We start from the raw sequence: 24,531 nt of genomic DNA, 5'->3' as shown, positions 1-24,531 counted from the left end.
TAAAAGCTTATTGTCTCTTTGATATTGTTACTCTGCGGTAGTTATTGTTCTTTACGGGCTAGTAAATATAATCAACAAAAAATATCCTGACTCAATTATGTATTTTCAACAAATAAAGTTTATGCTTTAAAACAGTTTTTCATATTGATTCATGACCGGAATGTAAGAATACAGACCTTGTCTACATCTATTATTTAAGTTGTGCATGGGTTTTGCCCCACCTCAGGTAATCACACCTTGAGCCCATCATCTTCCTGAACCGCATCCACCAAATCAAATTCAATCGGTACACAGGCATTCCTTAAAGTCCTAAATTCTGCATCGCATGTAATTATTCCCTCTGTTTCATTTTTATGTGAAGTGTTTGAATGGCAACAGAGACAAAGACGAAAGGAAACCTTTTGGACCTTGGGGTCTAAACTGTGCCATGACATTTCTGTGGCTATAAAACTATGATGTTAAGCATAGAATTGGAAGTTTAGAGTTAACTGTTTCTATATATAGAAAGGTGACTTTTTTTTGGAACGGACTAAAAAGGAAAGAATCTCACATAAATGGTACAGTGGGAGCACTAAATCAAAATATGTTTATGTTTAACTGCTACAGTACATTATTTCATGTGTAAACTAAAGTTCTTCAATTAGATTACAAATCTGATCATTCAACTTAAACTATTGCTTGCATTAGATTAAACTACAAATTTCTGCACAGTGTTTCAAAGCACATGCTGAATACAGCCACCCCAATTAACCTCTACAAATGGAACACTAATCCTGGTCACAAGACTCTAGTCATGAGAACCTCTTAGCTGATAACAAAACACAAGTAACCAAGACGAGGCAAAGAAGTTAACTGTAAGCATACTATAGAGCTGTGGTTGTTACAGACAAAGGCGGAAAACTCTGATAGTTACAGATACAATGGAAGACAGCTATGTTATTAGAATCCATAAGCTATCTCAACCTGAAGAATCTTCAGATATATTATGTATAAAAGAAACCGAAGTAGGAGATTTTGGAGTACTCAGCTTATTCAGATGCCTTTCCTGCCAACTTTGAGATTTCACTGCAATAAGTGATGATCTTAAGTTATCCACTAGTGGCTTTTTCTTCAACCTGAGGATATCTCAGCCAATTTAAAAATCTAATCTTTCAAAAATTCCACATCGAAGATGTTCACTCTCTATTCCAATTGTCAGTCATCGTCCCACCACAAAGTTGCAGGTCGGTTGTAGACGGTAAAACAAGCATAATAGACTTGCTGCACTATGCCGGATTTTCTGCTGTACCAGAATATGCAAAGAAATGTAATCTTAGCTCAAAAGCTGTTGCAGTTATGCTCTGCGAGTTTGATGTCCTCAATTCACTATATCTCTTTTGGCATTTATGTCCCTGTTGTTGCTTCTCCAAAGGATTCCATTATATTCAAGTTCCTCCATTCCATCACGTTTCCATCTGACATTTGATCTGAGCTCCCATCTCACTCAACATGGAAGACATCATCATTCTCTTGTGTACTGAAACATTTTCTGGAAAACACCACATGTCCGAGTTTGCAAATTGGACTAGGCTAGATCCTGCTTCCTTCCTAATTCCGTTTACAACCATTATTTTTCTTACCTTCTCCACGTCATCCCATCTCTCTTGTGCAGCATATATGTTGGAAAGAAGCACATAGGATCCGATATCCTCTGGATCCCTCTCAATTAATCTCTTGGCGACGATCTCACCAAGTTCCAGATTTGAGTGGGTCTTGCAAGCTGAAAGCAAAGCTCCCCATAATGCGGGCCCGGAGTCCATAGGCATATTCTTAATGAGGTCTTCAGAATCTCTCATCAAACCAGCCCGCCCAAGAAGATCAATCATGCAGCCGTAGTGCTCAACTTTAGGCTCTATTCTATAAACTCTAGTCATCACATCAAAATACCACCATCCCTCTAATACCATCCCTGAATGAGTACACGCACTTAAAACACAAATGAACGTAGCACCATTAGGCCTCACTCCACTTTTTTCCATCTCCAAGAATGTTTCAAGTGCTTCCTCGCCATGCCCGTGAGTTCCATAACCCATGATCATAGAGTTCCACGAGACGACACTTTTTTCTGGCATCTCAGCAAATACCTCTTTCGCCAACTCCATCTCACCGCACTTAGCATACATTGTCAATAGGGCAGTCGAAAGCAACATGTCAGGCTTAACCTTCCCACTGTATCTTATATATGAATGTATCCACTTTCCTCGATCAAGTCTCCCTAAATGTGCACAAGCAGTCAAAACACTCATGAGGATAGCCTCATTTGGCTGAATATCTCTTCCTTGCATCATTATATCAAACAATCCCAAACATCCCGTATAGTCCTTCAACCGCACATAAAGAGCCATTAAAGTAGTCCAAGAAACTACATTCCGATAATCCATCTGCTCAAACAGAGCACCGGCAGCTACTACATTTCCAGTCCTAGAATATCCATCAAGCAAACAATTCCACGAAACAGTATCCCTCGAAGGCATCTCCTGGAACAGCAACTTTGCAGCCTCCATATCTCCGATCCCCACATATCCAGATAACATGGAATTCCAGCTAAAAACATCCCTTTCAGGCATTACATCAAAAACATAACGCGCAAGATTCACTTCTCCATTTTTCACGTACCCGTCAATCATTGTGTTCCAAGTCACCAAATCTGAGTCAGAACTTAAATCAAACACCTTCCTTGCATCATGAATCCGACAACACACTGAATACATATGAATCAAAACATTCCTAGTATACAAATCCAACTCAAACCCACATTTCACTACATGGGCATGAACCATTTCCCCTTCTCTTACCCTACCCAAATCAGCACAAGCCTTAACCAATATAGGAAACGTATAATGATTCTGAAAGATCCCATTTTTAACCATCTGATCAGAGTAAAACACCAAACCCTTTTCCGGGTCATCGAAATTCACATAACATTTCATAACTGTATTACAAATAAAAGCATCTGGGTATTCAAGATTCTCAAAAATCTTTACAGCATGAGAAAAAGTGGATTGTGAAGAGCAAAGTTTCATCATAACTCGACCTGCAGCTAAAGGGTGTTGAAAGATACCTGAAACAATGAGCTGGGCATGTACTTGATTAAATTGTCTCAATTTCGGGGTGCAAGAATCTAAAATTCGCAAAATGGGGTGGCTCAATGTCAATGTACTATGTACACCATTGTTGTATGGGTCAAAAGATTTAGCATCATCATGATCAGACCAGAGTTTTGGAGTGGGTTTTGAAAGGTTAATTTGGGTTTTGATGAACTTGTTAACGTATTCTGAAGAAAGGGAGAGAGACTGCTTCGAATGTTTGAATCTAACCGCCATTTTTACTCCCCGCGAATATTACAGAACCTGAAGAAATATGCAGTCCTTGTTGAATTTAGGAAATACAGAAGTCCTAGTTGTAGCCTTTAGGGTCGTTTGGTTCAAATACAAGTCTAACTTTTATGTATTATTAGAAAGGCATAATACATATATTGGACCTTAAACTTGACTTCAAATTTTAACTTTGACCTACAACTTTCAAAGTGCACAAATAGACACTTTAACTATCCAACATTTTAATAAATAAACACGCGTGTCTTACCTGGCAAAACGCGTGATGTGCACGCATTTTGCGCGAGTTAGAAGTAATTTTTGAGGCACACAACAGTAAAAAAAATGCTGAAATGACAACTCTACCCTTAATTAATTTTTTATTTTTTTTAGTTCTAAAATGGACGTGTAAAGTGTTTAATTAGTTGGCAGTCATTGAGTGGCTCACTAATACACGTGGAAGCGTTTGCATTTCACGCTCTTTGCTCCAAAAATCGCGTGTTTATTTATTAAAAGGTTGGATAGTTAAAGTGCTTGTTTGTGCACTATGAAAGTTGGAGGTCAAAGTTGAAATTTGAAGCCAAGTTTAGGGTCCAATATATGTATTATGCCTATTAGAAAAATTGTTTAAGCTAGATTGATGTGATCCATAATAATAAACATATATTAATTATTTGATAGTATTTATCTAGGGGATCCAAGTTTACAAAATAATTTTGCACGTCTTATTTACATAAGTTTTACAAAATATTTTGTGCGTCTTATTTACATAAATTTACAAAATCTGATATATTTTCAAGTTTGAGATTCTTAACCATAAAATTGAGACCCGCTACATAAAGAAGATGAGATTAAAGTGAATTACAATCACTTGAAATGATTAATAATCAAAATGAATAGAGTTGTGACCACTTTTATTCCCAAATTTACAACAAAAGAAAAACATAGGCACACATCCTTTTGTGATTATTCTCCAAACTTATAAATGATCGACATACATATATGTAAGGAAGGGGAAAGAAGAGTGAACAACTATCCTTTTAATTGAGATGGTATTGAAGTTAGAAAGATTTCACAAATTGACTTGGTGGTGTCTACTCCAAAGTCAATGAATTTTGTTTAGTTATTGGTTCTAATTAGAAAGAATGAAGTTAGAAAAGGTTACCATATTCAACATATAAATGGATTTCTAACATAAACTAATACTCCCTTTGTCCTAGATTTACTTTCCTTATACAAAAAATGCCACATTTTTTTATTTAGCCACAATTTAACTTTAATATGTTTATTTTATTCTTATGGAATGATTTTTAGCCACAAATATCTATGACTCACATTGAACTACAAATTTCAAAAGTTTTTCTTTCCTAAATGAAGAAAATACTAAATTTTATACGTGAAATACGATGAATCACATACTATGACACCTCCAAAATCTCTTTCATACTGTACTTTATTAAACAACACTTGTCTAATTTTGACCAAAAAAATCATTTGAATCCACCAGCTCAACAAAGAACTAGCCTTGATGAGCATTTCTTTATTTTAATTTTTTCTCTCACACAACAAAAAATCAAGCCAAACTTCATCTGCAAATTCAACTCTTTCCTCAAAATTTATGGATCGAACAAAGTCCCACTTCCTATAGTCCATAGCAAAACCTACAAATCTAGTAAATTAATCTAATTACCTAGAATGAGTATAATCAAATTGGGTCTTCTTTCTTCCATTAAAATTTACGGAGGATGAAGAGAAATCTCAAAGCAAAACCTAAACATCTAACCGAATAACTAAAAAGGATAACAAAAAACTGAATTAATGATACAACATAATAAATTTATCTGATACAACAACACCACTACATAAGTGCTTGCTCTTTCTTTTCCTAAACAGAGAAGAAGAGATACCACCAAGAAGAGGGAGACATACTATTTAAGTTAAAGTCAAAGTATTGCTACGTGTCTACTCCAAAGTAGATATAAGACACGTATGTAGCCTGTGATTACAGATCAGTTTGATAGGGGCAAATGACCATAATACCCATATTTTAAAATTAGGGGCAAACCGCCCATCGCAACACAGGCCCAATTATTAATATAGAAATATTTTTGTTAAAATAACAATTAGGATAAAAATAAATAAAACGTGCATACTCTACGAATTAATTTAATTTTAGATTCTCAATTACCTAGGAGTTTAACATGACTATTAGTATTTTATAGAATTATTTAACGGTAATGATAAAGTCAGGCAAAAAAATTAATTTTCTTAATTTATTAAAATAAACAAGTAAAATATTATTTTATTATTATAAGAGTCAAATTAAAGATAACATTTACTATTTACTTTATTAATTATTATTAGTGGATATGAATTGATTTTCGAGAAAAATCCCAGCCAATAAAAGGATAACATTTTCCTTGATTCCTATAATTGATTCTTCTCATTATTTATCCTTTCTACAATCGCTTCTCATTATATGTTATGTCAGCTCATTTTTACTTGTCATATTTAGACTTATAGATTCATTAAAAATAATAATCTATAGGTTAAATAATTAATACTAAAAATATAATATAATTTTTTAAAATAATTTATTCTTAATATGTGAAAAATTGACAATAAAAATAAAAAAATATTTTTAAATAATTGACAAGTAAAAAGCGGATGAAGTATGTACTCCCTCCGACCCTTTTGAATTGTCAAATTTTGACTTGACACACCTCTTAAGAAAATAATGATTGGTATAATGAGTTTATCATTTTACTCTTGTTGTAATTGATAGAGTCTTAAACATATTTACTCGCTACATTTTTCAAAAATATTAACTCAATGTTAATAAATTGAGGGTATAATAGGAGAAAAAGAATTCTTTCTTGATTTGTTAAAAATATTTGAAAAATAAATAAAAACAGAGTAAATATCTATGAAATTTATGGCAAATGGAAGAGGGTAAAAACGGAAATGGACCAAGACCAACATCTTATGATACTTATGGCAAATAGAAAAGTGAGGTTCATCATATTCTTCAATAACAGGGCAGGATTTGTAATTAAATAAAAAAAATTGGACTTTTCTTAAAGCTCTTGCTGAGGTACGAAAAACAAAGCAAGAAATACAACTTTTTGAAGCAAGTTTATCTTGCAAAAATTTTTCTAATACTTTAATACTAACATCTATGGCAAATAAAAAGTGCGACCCATCATATTCACCATTGGCAGGGCATAGTTTGTAATTAAATAGAAAAAGGAGGATCTTTTTAAGAGTTCTTACTTAGGTTCAAATAACAATGCAAAAGTTACAACATTTTAAAGCAAGCTTATCTTGCAATTTATTTTAAAGACTTTAATATCTCCAAACTTTAATTTAATGCCAAAAAACTAACATGTTGAAACTGTCCTTTCTAATATATAGAAAAGTACACCTAACTTCAATAATTCAGGCGCTAATTATATCCTATTTCAAAAGGTTCTTAAATTATACTCTCTTTGTCTCAATTTATGTGACTTATTTTATTTTTTAGTTTGTCTAAAAAAGAATGATACATTTATATATTAAGTAACAATTTAAATTTAAAATGTCAATACTTAATAAAATGATTTATAGTCACACAAATTTCTATCATTCATTTTGGACCACAAGTTTTAAAAGTTTTCCTTTCTTTCTTAAACACCGTGAGTCAAACTACCTCACATAAAATGGGAGAGAGAGCAATAATATCATATTTGAAAAGTTTCTCAAATTATAATAATCCCAAAAATTTTAAAACTCGCGAATACATTACTCTTTTGTCCGAGACATAGCAAATGATACATAAGTGGTACATAACTATAAACCAGATTCATACTGATTTAGGTTTGAAATAATCAGAATTATGTATCAACAATAACATTTGTATCAAATACACTATACACAAACAAAATTGTCATGGAAGTGGAATGATGTATCTGGATATTAAGTAGGCGTTTGGCCATGTGATACCATATCACGATATGGTATCGTGATATGGAATCAGCGTTTGGACATGCGATTTTACGTTGATTCCATATCATGAAAGGTGATACCATATTCTCCAAAAACCATGATATGGAATTATATGGTGATTCCATATCATGATTTGAGATATTTTAATACAATAATTGATCCATGAGTTTATATTTTGTTTGGAATATCATGAAAGGTGATACCATATTCTCCAAAAACCATGATATGGAATTATATGGTGATTCCATATCATGATCTGAGATATTTTAATACAATAATTGATCCATGAGTTTATATTTTGTTAAAACAACCCCACATTTATATCTACTAACCATTTTTTCATATGTAAATAAATTTATAATCACATCATTACTTTTAAAAATTTATTATTCTCACCGACATAAAATTTATTATTCTCACCAACATATAGTCACTTTAACTCACACCTCACGATTGTGAAACTTTTCAACATTCACTTGAAACAATTAACCGCTATGTTAAAATAGTTACCGAGGCAATTAGCAAGATGACGCCAACATTTATACAACCAAAAAATATGACTGGTGTACATTCCAAAATTCGACATAATACTCAATTTTGGCCTTGGTTTAAGGTAGAATTCCAATCACATTAATAAATTTATTTTATGGCCTTAATAAGTGAGCATTTATATTTTATGTGTAAGTTATTAGTATTTAATTACATATTTCCTATCAACTTTGTTTAAAGAGATAATATTTATTTTATGACTTTGCATTGTCTTGGAAGCACTATTTTTATTACTCTTACAAACATTATTTTTATGAAGTGCATTCTATAATGCTTCCAATTTATTTTATGTTCACTAACTAATATTGATGTATTTTTTATTTGGTAGGATTCTGTTGGTGCGATTGATGGAACATATATAGAAGGGGAGGTTCCTAAAGCGGTGCAACAAGCATATCGTAATCGCAAAGGAAGAACATCACAAAATGTCTTATGTGCTTGTGATTTTGTTATGTGATTTACCTTTGTTGCTGCTGGTTGGAAAGGTACTGCACATGATAGTAAAGTACTTGAGAATGCACTTGTTGAACCAACGTCACAATTTCCATTTCCGCTACATGGTAACTTTAAATTACATCCTTAGAATAAATATTATTTATTTACACAAAGCTGTCTCATTTACGTCACATATGCTTTTAGTAATTCTTTATAAAATGTTTTTTTGGTAGATAAATATTGTGTTGTTGATGTTGGTTTCCGAAACACAAAAGGATTTTTAGCTCCATACAAAGGACTATGCTATCATTTGCAAGATTACCGAGGAAGTGAGAGAGCCTCAAAATGCCAAAGAACTATTTAATTATAGACATTCATCTCTGCGCAATGTGATTGAACGGACTTTTGAAGCTTGGAAAAATAGATTTAGAATACTGAAACAAGGCATGAACCATTATGATATTGATACACAAGTGAAAATTGTCATAGCTTGTGCAGTGTTACATAATTATTTGCGAGAATACCAAAGTAGTGATGAAATATTTATGGTCTATGAACATGAAGATATAGTTGCGGAGGATATTGACCAACAAATGGCTCAAAGTACCAATGTTGGTTCGTCTTCTCGATCACATGATCGAGAAATGCAAGTTCAACGTGAGGAAATTGTCCGTACTATGTGGGAGGATTATATTAAAGACTAGTACACTACAATTTATGTTCATTTTTTTTTATTAAATTAAAGTTAGATGAAACAATTACTTAAGTGGAGAACAAATAACTTTGTAATAATTTATTATGTGATTTTATAATTTTTTGTTTGTTTGATAAGATTGAATAAACAATTGGGGCTATTTTAATAATTTTACAACTTATGAGATTTTTATGTTTAGGAGAAAATATTCAACACAAAATTTCCATATCGCATGTCCAAACAAACCTTCAATTTCATATCATGATATCATATCGCATGGCCAAACGGGCCCTTAAAGAAAGAGAAGGAAAAAGGAGATTTTTGTAATTAATTCAAATGATAAAGAATTTTTAGAAATTTATGCCATCTCTTAAGTCGTGAGGAACCTCATTAATGAGAGAACAATTCGGCAGACTAAAGTTCCCTCTATGCACAGAGTCTGAGGAAGGGAACTCAAGAATATTTTTAACTAAATCATTTTCAGTAGAGATAACTTATCTGAATACTAATTACTAATTACTAATTACTAATTATTGATATAACTTTAAGGTACCATCAACATATTTGGCCTCCACAAAAACTACAATAGCATCTGCTAAAAATTGAAAAATCACGCTTGAGTTCTGTGACGAGGCCTTGAAAAATCACCCAATGTTCTACTTTATGGAACCAGACAGATGAGATTATTTAACAACGGCCAGGCAATCGAAGCAGGATTACTTTTAAAATATCGATATTCAACAAACCAGAATAGCTTATAACAACAGTCACAATGAAGATAACTTTTTTACATTGCAAAACAGGTACACAAGCGAGACATCCAGACTCCTAAACATTCGTCAGATGCAGGTCAAGTGCAGAAAGAAGTATGAAGTCTCATCCATCACATTTTCGAATAGTTTTTGAATCCAACGGCACAATGGGAAACTAAAAAAGAAATCAACAAAACACCTAACTACCCTAGACGGAAACATTTCTAACCGCCATCTCCAGTCCCAATCCTGGCATGGTTGTTATACATTTCTTCTCCATTTATGACATCTCTCTGAATCTAGCAATAGCCTTTTTTTGAATGAGAGTCTTGTAACTGTCACCGGACTGTGCTTCAAGGGTTGGGTCCACCTTCTTGGACTGACTTCCCAGTCCGGCTCTATGTCCAGTGCTTTGAGCTTGGACTGGCTCTACCATACCACTTCCATCCTTCCCCAATCCCTGAATTCATAACAATAAAAGACACCAAAAAGAAAACCCCAAAATACAGTCAGGCTTCACGTTACGAGAAAGAATTCCAAATTGCCACTTTACAGCCTGGGAATCACGAACTTATACAAGGACAACCAAAATGTCCCCCCATCTTTTTGAGAAATAAACGTTGTAAACCATGATAAACAAAATTCAGCAGGATCAGACTGATGCATTCAATATAACCTTTTTTAAAAGTCAGTAAAACCAATATAAGCTTATTAGTTGGGATCTATATAGGGCACAAGGGAAGAAATATATCTATATGTTTGTTGGGCCACGTTTTAGATTATTTTTTTTAAAAAAATAAATTAGAATTAGCTTAAGTTTTAGATATGTTAGCATGTTTACTATAGGCTCTTAGACATGTTAGCATGTATTCTAGGATAATCTTGGCCTTGTAAGAGATATATAGGCTCGTAGAGAACTTCTGGTGTCTTTTGTTGTATTTGTAAATTATATATTACATAATATTGGAGTGAGATGATCTTAAATGGAGCAACATGACATTCTGGATCCATAAAGCCAAGCAGACTAAACTTGATTGGGATATAGCTGTAGCTATTGTTATTGTGATTATAAAAGCTTATTGACAACATTGTCCCGTGATAATAATATAGAAATGAAGTCTTTGAGAGTTTTAGGGTAAGAAATGATACCAAGCCCTCTTGCCATCCCATGTTGCGAAGCATACGATTTCCCACATTACTCTCGTCTATAGCCCGGTCAGCCGTGATAACCTCAAAGCTCTGACTATTCGCTTCTGCACTACGTCCACCTCCAACACCAGGGGGGAAAGGAGTTGGATCAAAAACACCTCTTCTGAATGTTGAGTCCCGATCTTGAAGCCCAAGCAATAATAGAAAACAAATTTTCTAACAAGTTAATACAAATCCAAACAAATCTAGCAACCACCATTGGAATCTTCATTTTTTGAAGTTTTCCAACTAAGCAAGGTCTTGGTCTACGGAAAAGTTTTCGACTACGGAATTACATCCTATAATAGCAACAAAGATACACACTTACAAAACCCATAATGCATTCAAAACCAGGAGAAGAGAGGGAGAGAGAAGAGATACAAAGCTGAGAAGACTTCAAAACAAGTGGCTTTAGCTCAAAATGTTCTATAAAATCTTACTTGAATCTCCATGTTCTGATGCATCATCTCCAAAAGCTGAAGATGAACCATATAAGCTCCTCCGCTCAGCAGCACGGTCTCGGTATGCAGTTGTAGCCTGAGACTGTTCCTTAATAGATGGAGGAGGCAGTGATGGCATCTCTGAGAACCTTCTTTTACTACCAGCTGGTACTGGGGGTGTATAAGAACCCAATGCCGATGCATCTGTCCTAAAGGGTGCTGCAGAGGCATCTGCATTTACTAATGAAGATGGACCTGAGGTTGGTGGCATGGTGTGTGACGTGGATGCACTTCCAGATGATCCTGTATATAGAGTATCCGATTTCACCACTCCTAAACCAGAACCTCTTATGACGCCCTTCAGTGTACCCCCAGAGCTGTTAGTATGAGACCTAGGCCTATCCTGAGTCTCGGAACTCACAGATTGAAAAGTTGAGCTTCCTACAAGTACTGAGCTGGCGGTAGGATTCTCTCTAGCTGTCAAAGGCTCAGCTTTTAACTTAGTCTTTACAGCTGGACCTGCTGAGTTAGATCTGTCTTCACCCACTGTCTGGCTGTCTTCAAGAGCCACACGGGGGGATTGACCTTCATGACTTCTTTGCTTCCACATTGACAATACATTACTCATTTTCTTCTTATTCGCAAGGATGCTGCTTTTTGATGCAAGTTTTATCTCTTTTGCCTTCTCCTTCTCTTTCTTTTCAGCAGCTATTGCTGCAGAGGCAGCAGCCTGAATAGCATCTGGCAGTGAGGCAGCCTTCTCACCAGCTATTGTAGAAGCTGGTGCAGATATAACGACTTTCTTAGTGTTTGAGCCATCAGATGACTTGGCAGTTTCAGTTTGTCCTGCTGCTGGTTTGTTTTCATTCTGATTTGTGCAGGGTAAATATTGCTGAGTCTTCTGATCATAAGTATACCAGATTCCATTGTTACCGTCATAATACAACCCTGCATAACAACAGTAATTGTGATAGTGTCATCTTTTACCTACTCCTGTAACTACGTACGAGGGTTTATCTTTTTTTTGAAACTGGTAATGTTGGACGTACAAGGGTTTATCTTAATACATAATTCAGCCCCCAAGACATATTCTAACTTGAGAATAGCGAGAATCAATGAAAGATGAAGCAGAAATAGAAAGATAGCTCTGAATATTATTAATATAATTGCAGCAATACATCACATAAAAATCGGCTCAACAAGACTACCCAATGGAACACAATCCTTTTGAAAGAATCAAACCTAGCACACCCTCAAAAAACAAGGTGTTTCAACAATATTTGGTTAAAGGTAAAAAAAAAAAAAGTGTTAGTTGAAAAAGAGTACTTGAAAGTTGAAATTGAGGGAGGACGAATTTTACTCTAAAAATTAGTTGAATTTAGGTGCGTGAAAACCAAAACTTTTTACATTCTCAGGAGTCGACTTGATGGACATCAAGATCTGCAATTTATCTACTAAATGGACCTGTGAAATATCACTTAAGACTGTGATAGAAGCCCATGGCACCCAAAAGGCACAAAAAGTGAGCTGACCAAGTGTCTACCATTTCATTTTAGTTAAATATCATAAGCTAATGAAGTTTGCTTAACCAAACCCGGTCTACATACAATACAAAGTGGATGATGCTTTAGCATAAAATGAAAATAAACCTGTATTTCCATCATAATAGAAACCAGAAGTCGCATCATAATAATAGCCAGATGCTTCATCCCAGACAAATCCTGATTGTGGAGCAGAATTTTGACCAGCAACTTCTCCACTGTGCTCTTGTCCACCAGTGGACAGTTTATCATCAGGATTATACTCTTTTGGTGCCCATCCAACAGCATCATACTAAAAGCATGGAGGAGGAATAATTAGACATACATGTCACTTGACCTTCATGTCTCAGACAATTATAAATGTGCCACATGCATCAATTAAAGCATCAACATTTTACAGTCCAATATTAAAAGATGACCAGCTGTCTACATCCAACCAATGTAAACACAAGCTGCATACTACACAACGCCTAGGACACTCAAAGCTCTTTCTTTGTAGCAACAGTTCCCTGTCTCACCCCCACCTTGCTGCTGAAGAGAACAAACTAAAAACAGGAACCGTTGAATATAAGGATAAAACAAGAGTAGGCAGCTTTTACTTCCATATGTTCCAAAATATATCCCACCCAGCCACACCAAGGAGTAAGCACAGCCCATTGTCTTACTGGACGAAATTAAGTAGAAGCACAGCAAATTTACTGATATGGAGAAAGTACCAAAAACACGAATACAATGCATTTGAGCAATGGATGAACGACACTTATAAATTTGGGAAATGGTGGGATATCTTAATTTATTTGAATGATACACTCTGATCAGTCGCATTAGATGTGATTTAATCAGCTTGCGCTACGAAACAAGTATATATGAAATGCATTCACCCCTTCAAACACAAATTACTTGATCAAGATTATCTCCATCTAACCATTATAAAGAAACATATTATCTCCATCCTACAAAGGTATCTATGGGAACCTGCTCTCAAGATTATTACAAAGAAAAAAGCTATAGCCAAGTTGAAGGGGAAGAAACCTGTTGAGAAAAAGTTGCTGCTTCAATAGCAGCAGCAGCAAGGCTGCTAGCCTGAGAAGCACCAGATCCTGGTCCTAGGATACTTTTTGCATACGCAACTCTAAGAAGCTGCCCATTCTTCTCTAAAGTTGTCCCATTTGTTGCTTCAAGAGCTTTAGTAGCTTCCTCCACCTGAATCACATGAAAATAGCACAATTAAGATAAACATTTTTTACCCCAGCAAAGGAGTAAAGTTCCTAGTACCCACTTCATCAAATTTACTCATTAACAAAGAAAGACTAAGAGCCCGTTTGGATTGGCTTAAAAGTTGGTCAGACCTACTTTTAAGTCAGTTTTGGAAGTGTTCGGCAAATATAAAAAATAACTTAAAATAAGTTACGAAGTGTTTGGCAAGATAAAAAATGACTTAAAATAAGTCAGAAACCAAAAGTAGGTCTCCCCCTACATTTTTTTTTAAACTTAAAAGTCTGAAATGACTTTTTATTTTTGACTTAAAAGCTACTTTTTTAAGCCAATCCAAACGGGCTCTAAATATCCTAATACCGCAAGCCTCTAAGCAATGCACAAAATAGCAAAACATTATACATGACAATCACAAAATACAACATGATGAGAAACATGAAACAACCTAGTAGGTTGTTCCCTTTTGTGAATGAAAACCTTGCACATAAAAAATACGGAAAAAATTGGGAAAATACGTAATAACTCCCTAAACTTAGCCCAAGATTCACACCTAAACTTTGTTCCCCTTGCTCCTCTTGTTCAAAGTGATACTACAACCACCCCCTAAGTTGTCACCTCCTTTTATAGATGCGTGAAGAACATTTAAGACAGGTTAGAAGAACTTTTTTCGGCCAATGCGTATTTTTCTTTTTCCTTACTTGCACGTGGAAACATTAAGTGCTTTTATGTATTTTACTGTTCTTTCTTTTACACCCAATCACACTATTCTCTCACACCAACCACCTGTTCAACATATCCATCAATTAGCTCCTATTTTTCCACAAAAATGCCAGTCCAAGCAACCGCCAATTCTTCCTAGTTTCACTACATAAATTGTACTCAAGACTTTTCGAAAGTCTTAACATAAAAAGTCCATTAGCATCTTAGGAACACTGAAAAAAAGAAACAAAATAAAAGTACAAGTGGCTGCTTCTCTCTTCTCTCTTGCCATGTTTTGCTTACCCTCTATAACTAAAGATCAAGATAGAGTTTCCCATGGTCTTGCTTACGCTTTGCACTGTTATTTTCTCATCAGAAGCATACACTTTTGTCCACCATGATACTTCATTACAAAACACTACTGATGAGAGTGTCATTCATCAGAATCAGATTATGCGCAATTTCCTACAGCATTAAATGTGCTGTCAATCTCGCCTATGAAAGATTATCACCATCAGAGGAGCGGCAGATATCGACGGTGGCATGACTGGATTTTCCATCATTTTTGTGTTTGCTGTTCGCTTAAGCATTTCAGAACTCTTTTTGTGGTCATCACACACCCAACTTCCTCTTAAAATAAACTGCATTTTCCCAGCATATTTAGAAAAAAGAAATGCCCCTTTGGTTGACACCACCTTAGCCTTAGCAAGGGAGGGGAAAAAAGAGTATGGATCATTTTACCCAGTGTATTCAATGGAGGATATATGAGGCACATACGGAAGCTCTTAAAGGAGGAAAGGTCACCACAGTGAAAAGGTGACAGAGAAAAAAGGAAGTAACGGTGGTAGGTGGATGGGTTTGGGTTTGTTTAGATGGAAAATAGACAGAACAGGGGAAAAAAGGAAGCTTGGATGAGTGATGTGGCATTTGTATAAATGAAGACATGACAGAGACGCAGGGGAAGGAGGGGTTATAAGAAAAAGGAGAAAACTAAAAAAAATAAAAATACAAGTGACGTGTGTCCGTGCATGTAAGTTCACAAAGCCCAGCCCGGACTGAATCTAGTTGAGTCATTTTATTGGGGTCTTAGTATTGCTTTAAGGTGTGCAAGTTATTTTCCGGGACAAGTAACATAACAAGTTTAGGCGGTAATTTGTCTTCTCCCAAAAAAATTGGCATTTATCTTCCTAATCACCAAAATGATCTACACAAAAAGTACTTTACACGAACTTCTCAAAATAGATATTCATATAAACTTTCCCATGGCGACCAAAAAGAAGAATGCCTACTCCTAGTGATATTATGTTCCATAGATGAATATTTAATTTCTTCAATAACAACCAAAACTACACGCACCGAATAGAAGTGCACAAAAGCAAATCCCCTTGAGACATGAGTGAACTTGTCTCTGACAAGACGAAGATCCTGCACATATTAAAGTTGTTAGATAGCTCAATAAGGAGCCAGGAACACACCTGAACAGCAAAGATGGCAGGAAAAAAATTCACCTTAATAGGAGCATGTTTGGAAAATTCATAACGAAGCATCTCCTCGTCCGCATTTTCATCTAATCCACGGACAACCAAGACATGTGTGGGACCTGACAATGTATCAAATTATAATCACTCCAAATGTGCTAATTAAGCTCCCCATTTGGGGAATTGGGACTCCCTTGATCTGAATTAAGAGGGAAAAGCAACTCCAGTTTTATTTTAAAATCCTAGTTTGGCAAGAACCTGATCGTTATTTTTGGAATCAAGATTATCCCACAATGGCCATAAGTCGGATTTGGTCCAAAGAAAAAGGCCTAAAATTTTGTAGTGCTGAAATCATATTTTTGGTTCTCCTTACCCAAATGTAATAACATATTTCTCTTCCCTACATATATTTTTTTTGGAATGGAAAAAAAATACAGAGGAAAGAGAAATGAGAAGAGCAACAGGTATAAAGGTGGTAATAATATAAAATCCAAATAACTAGTAACATGCCAAACCAAGATTAGTCGAAATCCTATGTGACTTACATTTTAAGAAAAAGGACCAAAAGCAGATTAGTTTATGCTGGATATAAATTACTTAAACCAAGTCAGATCCAATCTATTCCATACTTGGATGTTCCAAATAGACCCTAGATAAAAGCTAACATAGCATATATAAGTTACCTGCTTCGCCTCTCCTCCCTAGAGAGCTAGAGTTGGATGATGCCATATCTGCTGGAGGAGCATCATCTGTTCGTGGCTCATTACACTGTTCCAAAGAGGAGAAAAAAGATCACTCGTGGCAATCACAAGATCAAGTCACAGAGAAATTTGTGTGCATTAGAACTATTTTATGTATCTACAAACAACCCAGACAGGATATTCCTCAGACTGCAGATAAAAAACTGTCTGATTGGTGTAAATAAAACAAGAACAAAACTACCAAAGAAGGCTGTTATTATTTTGAACACAAATTACAGCATTCTTAACTCCAACTCTCTCTCTACAAGCTATGCATACAAGATAAATTTGCATCTGTTAATTAGACCATATTACTAACAAATGTAGTCCATCTTGAGTCGATAAAATAAAAAATAACATAAATGGACATCTTCATGAATTATGTATAAACACAAACGGACAGGGGCAGTGATGCAACAATTTTTGCCAACGAAGTGTAAATCCTGTTTCTTAAAAACATAACTATAATTGATGTTGCACTAAGAGGGTGTTATTGGCTTATTTTAAGTAGCTTTTAAGCTCTTTTTTATTTTTTGAAGGCGTTTGGGAAAGATAAGAAGTGTTTTTAAGCACCTACTTTTAGGCCAAAAAAGTACTGATTTTTAGCTTTTAGCTACTTCAAAAAGCCAAACCAAACACCCCCTAACTATGGTATTGTACTGTTGATGCTTGGTGATTAATACAAATTAAGTTACCAAAAAATAGCTATAATTGACCACATACAGTGAAAAAATTATAAAGTTACAATCATTTAGGGGACAGGAAAAATAATAAAGATGAAAAGTAACCAACTTATTCTATTTACTCTTTGAGAGTCCTTTGAGTCTGAGTGCTGAATTGTGTGCGTGTTTGGATAATTGTGAATTCGACCAAAGTCGTAGCAAGTTACAAAACTAATGTTTTACTTGTTTCATAAATAATAACTTATCTTCTTCCCCTCATAAAATAGAACTTGAAGGTAATGAAGGGCTTTTATTAACATAGATTATCAAATAGCAAGGTACATTACTATAAGAAGTGTTTTTAAGCACCTACTTTTAGGCCAAAAAAGTACTGATTTTTAGCTTTTAGCTACTTCAAAAAGCCAAACCAAACACCCCCTAACTATGGTATTGTACTGTTGATGCTTGGTGATTAATACAAATTAAGTTACCAAAAAATAGCTATAATTGACCACATACAGTGAAAAAATTATAAAGTTACAATCATTTAGGGGACAGGAAAAATAATAAAGATGAAAAGTAACCAACTTATTCTATTTACTCTTTGAGAGTCCTTTGAGTCTGAGTGCTGAATTGTGTGCGTGTTTGGATAATTGTGAATTCGACCAAAGTCGTAGCAAGTTACAAAACTAATGTTTTACTTGTTTCATAAATAATAACTTATCTTCTTCCCCTCATAAAATAGAACTTGAAGGTAATGAAGGGCTTTTATTAACATAGATTATCAAATAGCAAGGTACATTACTATAAGAAGTGTTTTTAAGCACCTACTTTTAGGCCAAAAAAGTACTGATTTTTAGCTTTTAGCTACTTCAAAAAGCCAAACCAAACACCCCCTAACTATGGTATTGTACTGTTGATGCTTGGTGATTAATACAAATTAAGTTACCAAAAAATAGCTATAATTGACCACATACAGTGAAAAAATTATAAAGTTACAATCATTTAGGGGACAGGAAAAATAATAAAGATGAAAAGTAACCAACTTATTCTATTTACTCTTTGAGAGTCCTTTGAGTCTGAGTGCTGAATTGTGTGCGTGTTTGGATAATTGTGAATTCGACCAAAGTCGTAGCAAGTTACAAAACTAATGTTTTACTTGTTTCATAAATAATAACTTATCTTCTTCCCCTCATAAAATAGAACTTGAAGGTAATGAAGGGCTTTTATTAACATAGATTATCAAATAGCAAGGTACATTACTATAAGAAGTGTTTTTAAGCACCTACTTTTAGGCCAAAAAAGTACTGATTTTTAGCTTTTAGCTACTTCAAAAAGCCAAACCAAACACCCCCTAACTATGGTATTGTACTGTTGATGCTTGGTGATTAATACAAATTAAGTTACCAAAAAATAGCTATAATTGACCACATACAGTGAAAAAATTATAAAGTTACAATCATTTAGGGGACAGGAAAAATAATAAAGATGAAAAGTAACCAACTTATTCTATTTACTCTTTGAGAGTCCTTTGAGTCTGAGTGCTGAATTGTGTGCGTGTTTGGATAATTGTGAATTCGACCAAAGTCGTAGCAAGTTACAAAACTAATGTTTTACTTGTTTCATAAATAATAACTTATCTTCTTCCCCTCATAAAATAGAACTTGAAGGTAATGAAGGGCTTTTATTAACATAGATTATCAAATAGCAAGGTACATTACTATAAATATGGGGTAACAAATAAGAACCTGAAAGCAAGATGTCCGCCGTGCAAAATTCACGCATCCACAGATGGTACACATCCAATCAGATGGAACAGTCATGCTCCGGTGGTGACCATGGTTAGATCTTGAAGCACTGTCTAGACCACCAGGCCCTCCAGTTGGCTTGCTACTGCCAAGCAACAAAGAAAAGTTCAGTTAGTTAAAACTTTGGAGTGCTATCTATTCATATTAAGCAGAAATGCCAATAATTATATTTAAAACTGGCGCAATACATGGTACCTCTACTACTACAAAAACAGAAATTGCAGAAAATAACAGAGGAAGCTAAGTTGAAGAAATATTAATACATTTACCAGTTTCAAAAAAAAAGTTGAAGAAATATTAATTACAGTCCTGATTGATCAGGGAAAAAGTATAAAGAAAATTCAGGAGAAGTTGAACGGGGCCCAGTGGATATATCTTCCTCTTCTTTACTTTCTCTTACTTTCACAAAGGAAGAGAAACATTTTTTCTGTTCTCTCTTACTCCCTTTCCTTCCCTAGTCTCCAGACAGACAAAATTCTATGGAAAAAAAAAGCAAAATGGAGGGCGGCCTATGACAGATATACCATGAAAGGAAATGCCAGAGATGCATGCAGTGAGAAAGCACAAAAAAAAAAAAAAAAACTAGTAGTCTAAAGGTAAAATAGAGTGGTCCTATCAACAAAGAAATGATGGTTCAAGAAAGCATAAATAAATTGACTCAATTGACGCTACATGTGCAAGAGAAAGTAGACAATTGGTGCATTACACCTTGGCATCACAGAAAATCTCGCAAAACATAAATTGACGATGATAACGAAGATAACTAATTAGTGCCCTCGAATGCAACAAAATTATATTTACCTATACTCAAAAAAAAGCTTCCTCCCATCCACAACTAGACCCTCATCCCCAAGTTTGTCCATCATTGCTTGGGCCGCATCCTATTTCACAGGGCTAAATTCAATTATGTGCTATAATAAAATGGAAAATGCAGCATTTGCATATAATTAATTTTTCATACCACGGAAGGGAAATCAATAAAAGCAAATCCACGAGAAATGCCAGAATTTCGTTCTTTGATCACACGAACATGGCGTAGGGGACCCCACTCAGCCTAAAGAAAAAAAACATAGCAATGGGACAAATTTGATGAGCACAAATACAGCTAAATTGGGTGGGCGACAAGTAGCATGTGGGAAATTGAGCGAGAACGAGAGAGTAGTAGCGAGTACAAGGATTTGATACAAATCTTCTTCAGTAGTTTTTTGTGAAAGGCCTTTGACAACAACAGTCGCTGAAGGAGCCTGCATTAAAATAACAGAAGCCATGAGCCCCTCCAAACATAAAAGCAAATGGGAAGTGCAACATAAGAAACAGGAAACATACCACAGAATAATTTTCATGGTATCTTTTATCATCACGATCTCTTCGTCTCTCACTTCTATCGTATCGGCCATCATCATAACTGTCCTCTCTGTGACTGCGACTATGACTTCGACTTCGAGGAGATCTTGACCTCAGGCGATCATCATGACCTCGAGAACGTGAACGTGAATGCTCATGCCTTCTATATGGACTCGGATCCCTCTCACGACTCGATTCTTTGTCACGTTCACGCTCGTGGGATTCACGTCGTCTCCAATTACCATCTCTCCTACTGCCTCGTTCATAGTCTGAGTCATAACTATATCTACTGTACTCATAGTCTCTTTCACGGCTATCCTCTCTGTTGGGGTGAGCCATACGATGTTTGTAGTCATGATCATCATAGGGGTCATCATGCTCCCGTCCCCCGTACCTAGCAGGCCTGTCAAATCCAGCATCAGGGTAGTTGTCAAAACTGTGATAACCATCTCTGGATGTGTTAATCTCATGATACTTATCAGCTTCACGAATTTCATGATATGAATCAACGTACGGCTTCTCATGCCTCCTGGAATCCCTCTCCACAGGGTACACTTCTTCATAACTTCTTCCCCTTGTCTGAGGCCAGTGTCCAACTGCTGCTGGTGGATGACGGTAGTGCTCTCCTTCCAGTATATCACGGTGATAGGCACCCCGGGGATAAACACCATCCCTTGAAAATCTATCGTCTAGAAACCTCCTATCATCAAAAGAACCACCAGCCCTGCCAGAAAACTATGAGGCAAAGGCAAATAGGAAAAAAGGCAAAGAAATAATGGAAGAAATGAAACTTCAAGTACCAGCATAATAAGCTGAGTACATTAATAGATTTAGAATATATCTGTTAAATGTTTTCATGCTATCAAGGTGACAAGTAAAATATTATTTAAAATCTCAGGGAAATAAATTTACCATCAAACAATTTGATTACCCTTTTGGTGAAAAATGATAACACTCACCGGAAATCTGGCTCGTGAACTCCTCTATAACCCTCCAAAGCCTGTGGATTCAAGAGAATAAGTTGTGTCAGCAAGTTAAAATCATGGATGGAAGTTTAGGCAAACCATTCCACATCCTCACTCTCCCATGGCTTTCATTCATTGTTCTTTAAGAGATGCCGGAAAAAGTTTTGGACAATCACAAGACCCTAGTTTCTTGTATATCATCCATTATGTGATTAAGAAAGGAACCACAATTACGCTGTTATTTTCCCATCCTTGATGGGGGCCATATCGACCAGGATCCATCTCTTGCAAGAGCCACTGGTGTTATTCCTGCAGAACTCTTGATGTTCTTTTTTGAAGTATCAGCTGCAAGATGACTGTAAGGCTTTCCTGTAATGCATGCACAAACAGATAGTCAAGCCATCATGAACCAGGAAACAATCGTCATGATTTGGCCTCCCCTTTACTGGACTCCTCAAAATCAAAATCTTCCCAGAACAACTCTTGAAACATTGTAATGTACAACTAAGATCTCCATGTAGGAATCATCAGATATAATGTTACTGAATAACATCTGAACCTGAAGTGCCTACTAATCTCTAGGAGAAAGATAATGGTTTTTGGTTGTTCAAAATTAGAAAGTCACATGATAATTTCACTACAAAGGACACCACCACATCAAAAAATTACTAGCAACAGAAGCACAAAGAAAGTAATGCCCATCTGTGAAAAGTCGCTGTTGATGTGCATTTATATGGGTCAAACCACTATACACCAGTCAATTAGAAAAATCTACAAAATATACGATATTTCAAAATACAGATCCTGCTGTGCTCCAACAATATCAATTATAAGCTCAGCAGTTAATGTAAAAATTGATATGTGGAGACCCCAAAGTGGTAACTCTATCTTCAAAGCATACTTAGTCTAATATGAGAATAGCATGCTTATGCACCAGCATGCTGGAAGGACAAGGAATAACCTAATGCTTCGTCTTGACTATAAGTCCTCATGGATATAGATGGAAACATGTATATATGTCAGCATCTCCACATATACCCCGTCTGACCATAGCATATAAGGTAGAGTCAAGGCAGTGATCCATGGAGGTAGTTGTTCATATTAAAAAATAAAAGTTCTATTATAGTGTAAGAGAACATTAAAATTGTTGATTGCACATCACTATTCTACACCGCTTTCTTTGCAACTTCGATGTTGTTTCAGCATTCAATCTAGATGATAAAACAGGTGCAAACTCGCATCTATGCTCGGGTTATGCTAAGAGGAACACAAGAGTTAAGAAGTAAAATGAGCAGAAAGGGTGAGGTCCAAAAGAAACAAACAAATTTAGTGGCACAAACCAGTGAATATGGACCATTACTCTATACAAACATTTCAATCTCCCATATCAGAAAACTACAAATTAATATCAATTGCAACAACGCTGATAAAAATTGAAACCAAATCAAGATGAAAAATGTTGAAGATATTTTATTTTTTTGATGACAAGAAAACCCGCAGCCGCTACCCTTTGGGTGCACACAGGGTAAAACCCCGCTCCTATGCAATAGCTCGCAAACCACATAGGAGAGGTAGCCCACACTAGGCAAGCCCAGTGCAACGAGCTCGACCTTGGTGAAGATATCCTTGAATAATGACCTTGGTAATCAAAAAGATTGCTTTTTTTTCTTTTGCTTTGTTGCTTTCAATCCAAAAGTTGATTATGTCAATTCAAAATAGGGTACTAAAACCTATAAAACTAGTTTCCATTAACTTTGAAGCTCAAAACAAACACATTAAACTACAATTAACTTGTAAAAATCACCCAAAAAAACAATAAATTTGGATGTGAGGCTTAATTAATACAGTGATAAATCAAAATAAAAAAACAATAAACATCGAAAAACAATTCACAACAGTTACCATTGACATTTTTTTAGGAGAGGGATTAGGGTTTTATTTTGGGGAAAGACATAGAGGTGAGAATCAATATAGAGAGGACGGGAGATGGAGGAGATCTTACAACTCAGTTTTTAAATACGATCGCCGATAATTCGCCGGAGATTGAGATGCTAATGGAGCAAAGCTTTCGCCGCCGATGGAAAAAGCTGTTCGGTCCAAATGTGAAACTCGACAGTAAGAACAAAATTATGCTTTAACGTGAAATTGGGTCCGGCATTGCAGGTGTATTCGGGTCTCCCACAAGGCCCAATATTTAAGTCCACAAAAATGTTTTTATTCTCGGTAACGTTCGCAAATAGTCACTATAATAAACTTAATTATATTGCATAACTATAGTTTGTATATGTACAGGCTGTAGCTACAGTTTAAGATGTCTCGTTTGTATAATTCGCGAGTTTGTATAATTCGCAGATTTGCATAATTCGCGGATATATTTGTATAATTCAGTTATTTTTGTATAAACTCAAAATAATAAATTTATACAATTACAAACATCTGTAGTGTACATAGTTATATAAATTATATTATACAAAAATTACATTATATAAAAGTTATACAAATTCTGAATTATTAAAATGTGCGAATTATACAAAACTAAAAAGTTGAGTCGCGTAATTATAGCTAAAAGTAGGTCACGAATTGTAATTAAGACAAACTATAGTTATGTTAAGTAATTAACTACTATATGTTTGTTTATACATGTAATTTTCCCTTTATTCTTTGCAACTTTTATAAAACACGTT

The 24,531-nt window shown here is 35.2% G+C and overlaps 2 protein-coding genes across 6 annotated transcripts; both read right to left on the bottom strand.

Annotated features, from left to right (window-relative positions):
* Window positions 1-1,392: 1,392 nt before the first annotated feature.
* LOC125826910 (pentatricopeptide repeat-containing protein At3g29230-like) lies at window positions 1,393-3,384 on the bottom strand. The gene has a single exon (XM_049506261.1). It carries the CDS (start codon window positions 3,360-3,362, stop codon window positions 1,443-1,445), a length of 1,920 nt encoding a protein of 639 aa, XP_049362218.1. The 5' UTR covers window positions 3,363-3,384; the 3' UTR covers window positions 1,393-1,442.
* A 6,356-nt stretch (window positions 3,385-9,740) lies between these two features.
* LOC125826904 (SUPPRESSOR OF ABI3-5) lies at window positions 9,741-24,032 on the bottom strand. 5 transcript variants are annotated; one of them, XM_049506253.1, is made up of 17 exons: window positions 23,850-24,032; window positions 22,082-22,216; window positions 21,842-21,882; window positions 21,397-21,606; window positions 20,865-21,285; window positions 20,711-20,782; window positions 20,500-20,592; window positions 20,340-20,419; window positions 19,479-19,623; window positions 17,012-17,096; window positions 16,359-16,450; window positions 16,207-16,275; window positions 13,969-14,139; window positions 13,045-13,228; window positions 11,396-12,343; window positions 10,917-11,098; window positions 9,741-10,227 (listed from the first exon to the last, which is right to left on the bottom strand). In XM_049506253.1, the coding sequence occupies exons 2-17, from the start codon at window positions 22,127-22,129 to the stop codon at window positions 10,048-10,050; spliced, it is 3,021 nt and encodes a 1,006-aa protein (XP_049362210.1). In that variant the 5' UTR covers window positions 22,130-22,216; window positions 23,850-24,032; the 3' UTR covers window positions 9,741-10,047. The 5 variants fall into 5 exon arrangements, with proteins under 5 accessions (XP_049362210.1, XP_049362211.1, XP_049362208.1 ...); XM_049506254.1 differs by having other exon boundaries at window positions 21,397-21,582; window positions 23,850-23,943; XM_049506251.1 differs by having other exon boundaries at window positions 20,865-21,606.
* Between the last annotated feature and the right edge of the window lie 499 nt (window positions 24,033-24,531).

This window comes from Solanum verrucosum, unplaced genomic scaffold, assembly GCF_900185275.1.
Source record: "Solanum verrucosum unplaced genomic scaffold, falcon-dt-bn FXZP01000060.1, whole genome shotgun sequence".
Lineage (NCBI taxonomy): Eukaryota > Viridiplantae > Streptophyta > Magnoliopsida > Solanales > Solanaceae > Solanum > Solanum verrucosum.
The sequence above is the reverse complement of the archived record's forward strand: the minus strand, read 5'-3'. Positions and strand labels throughout refer to the sequence as shown.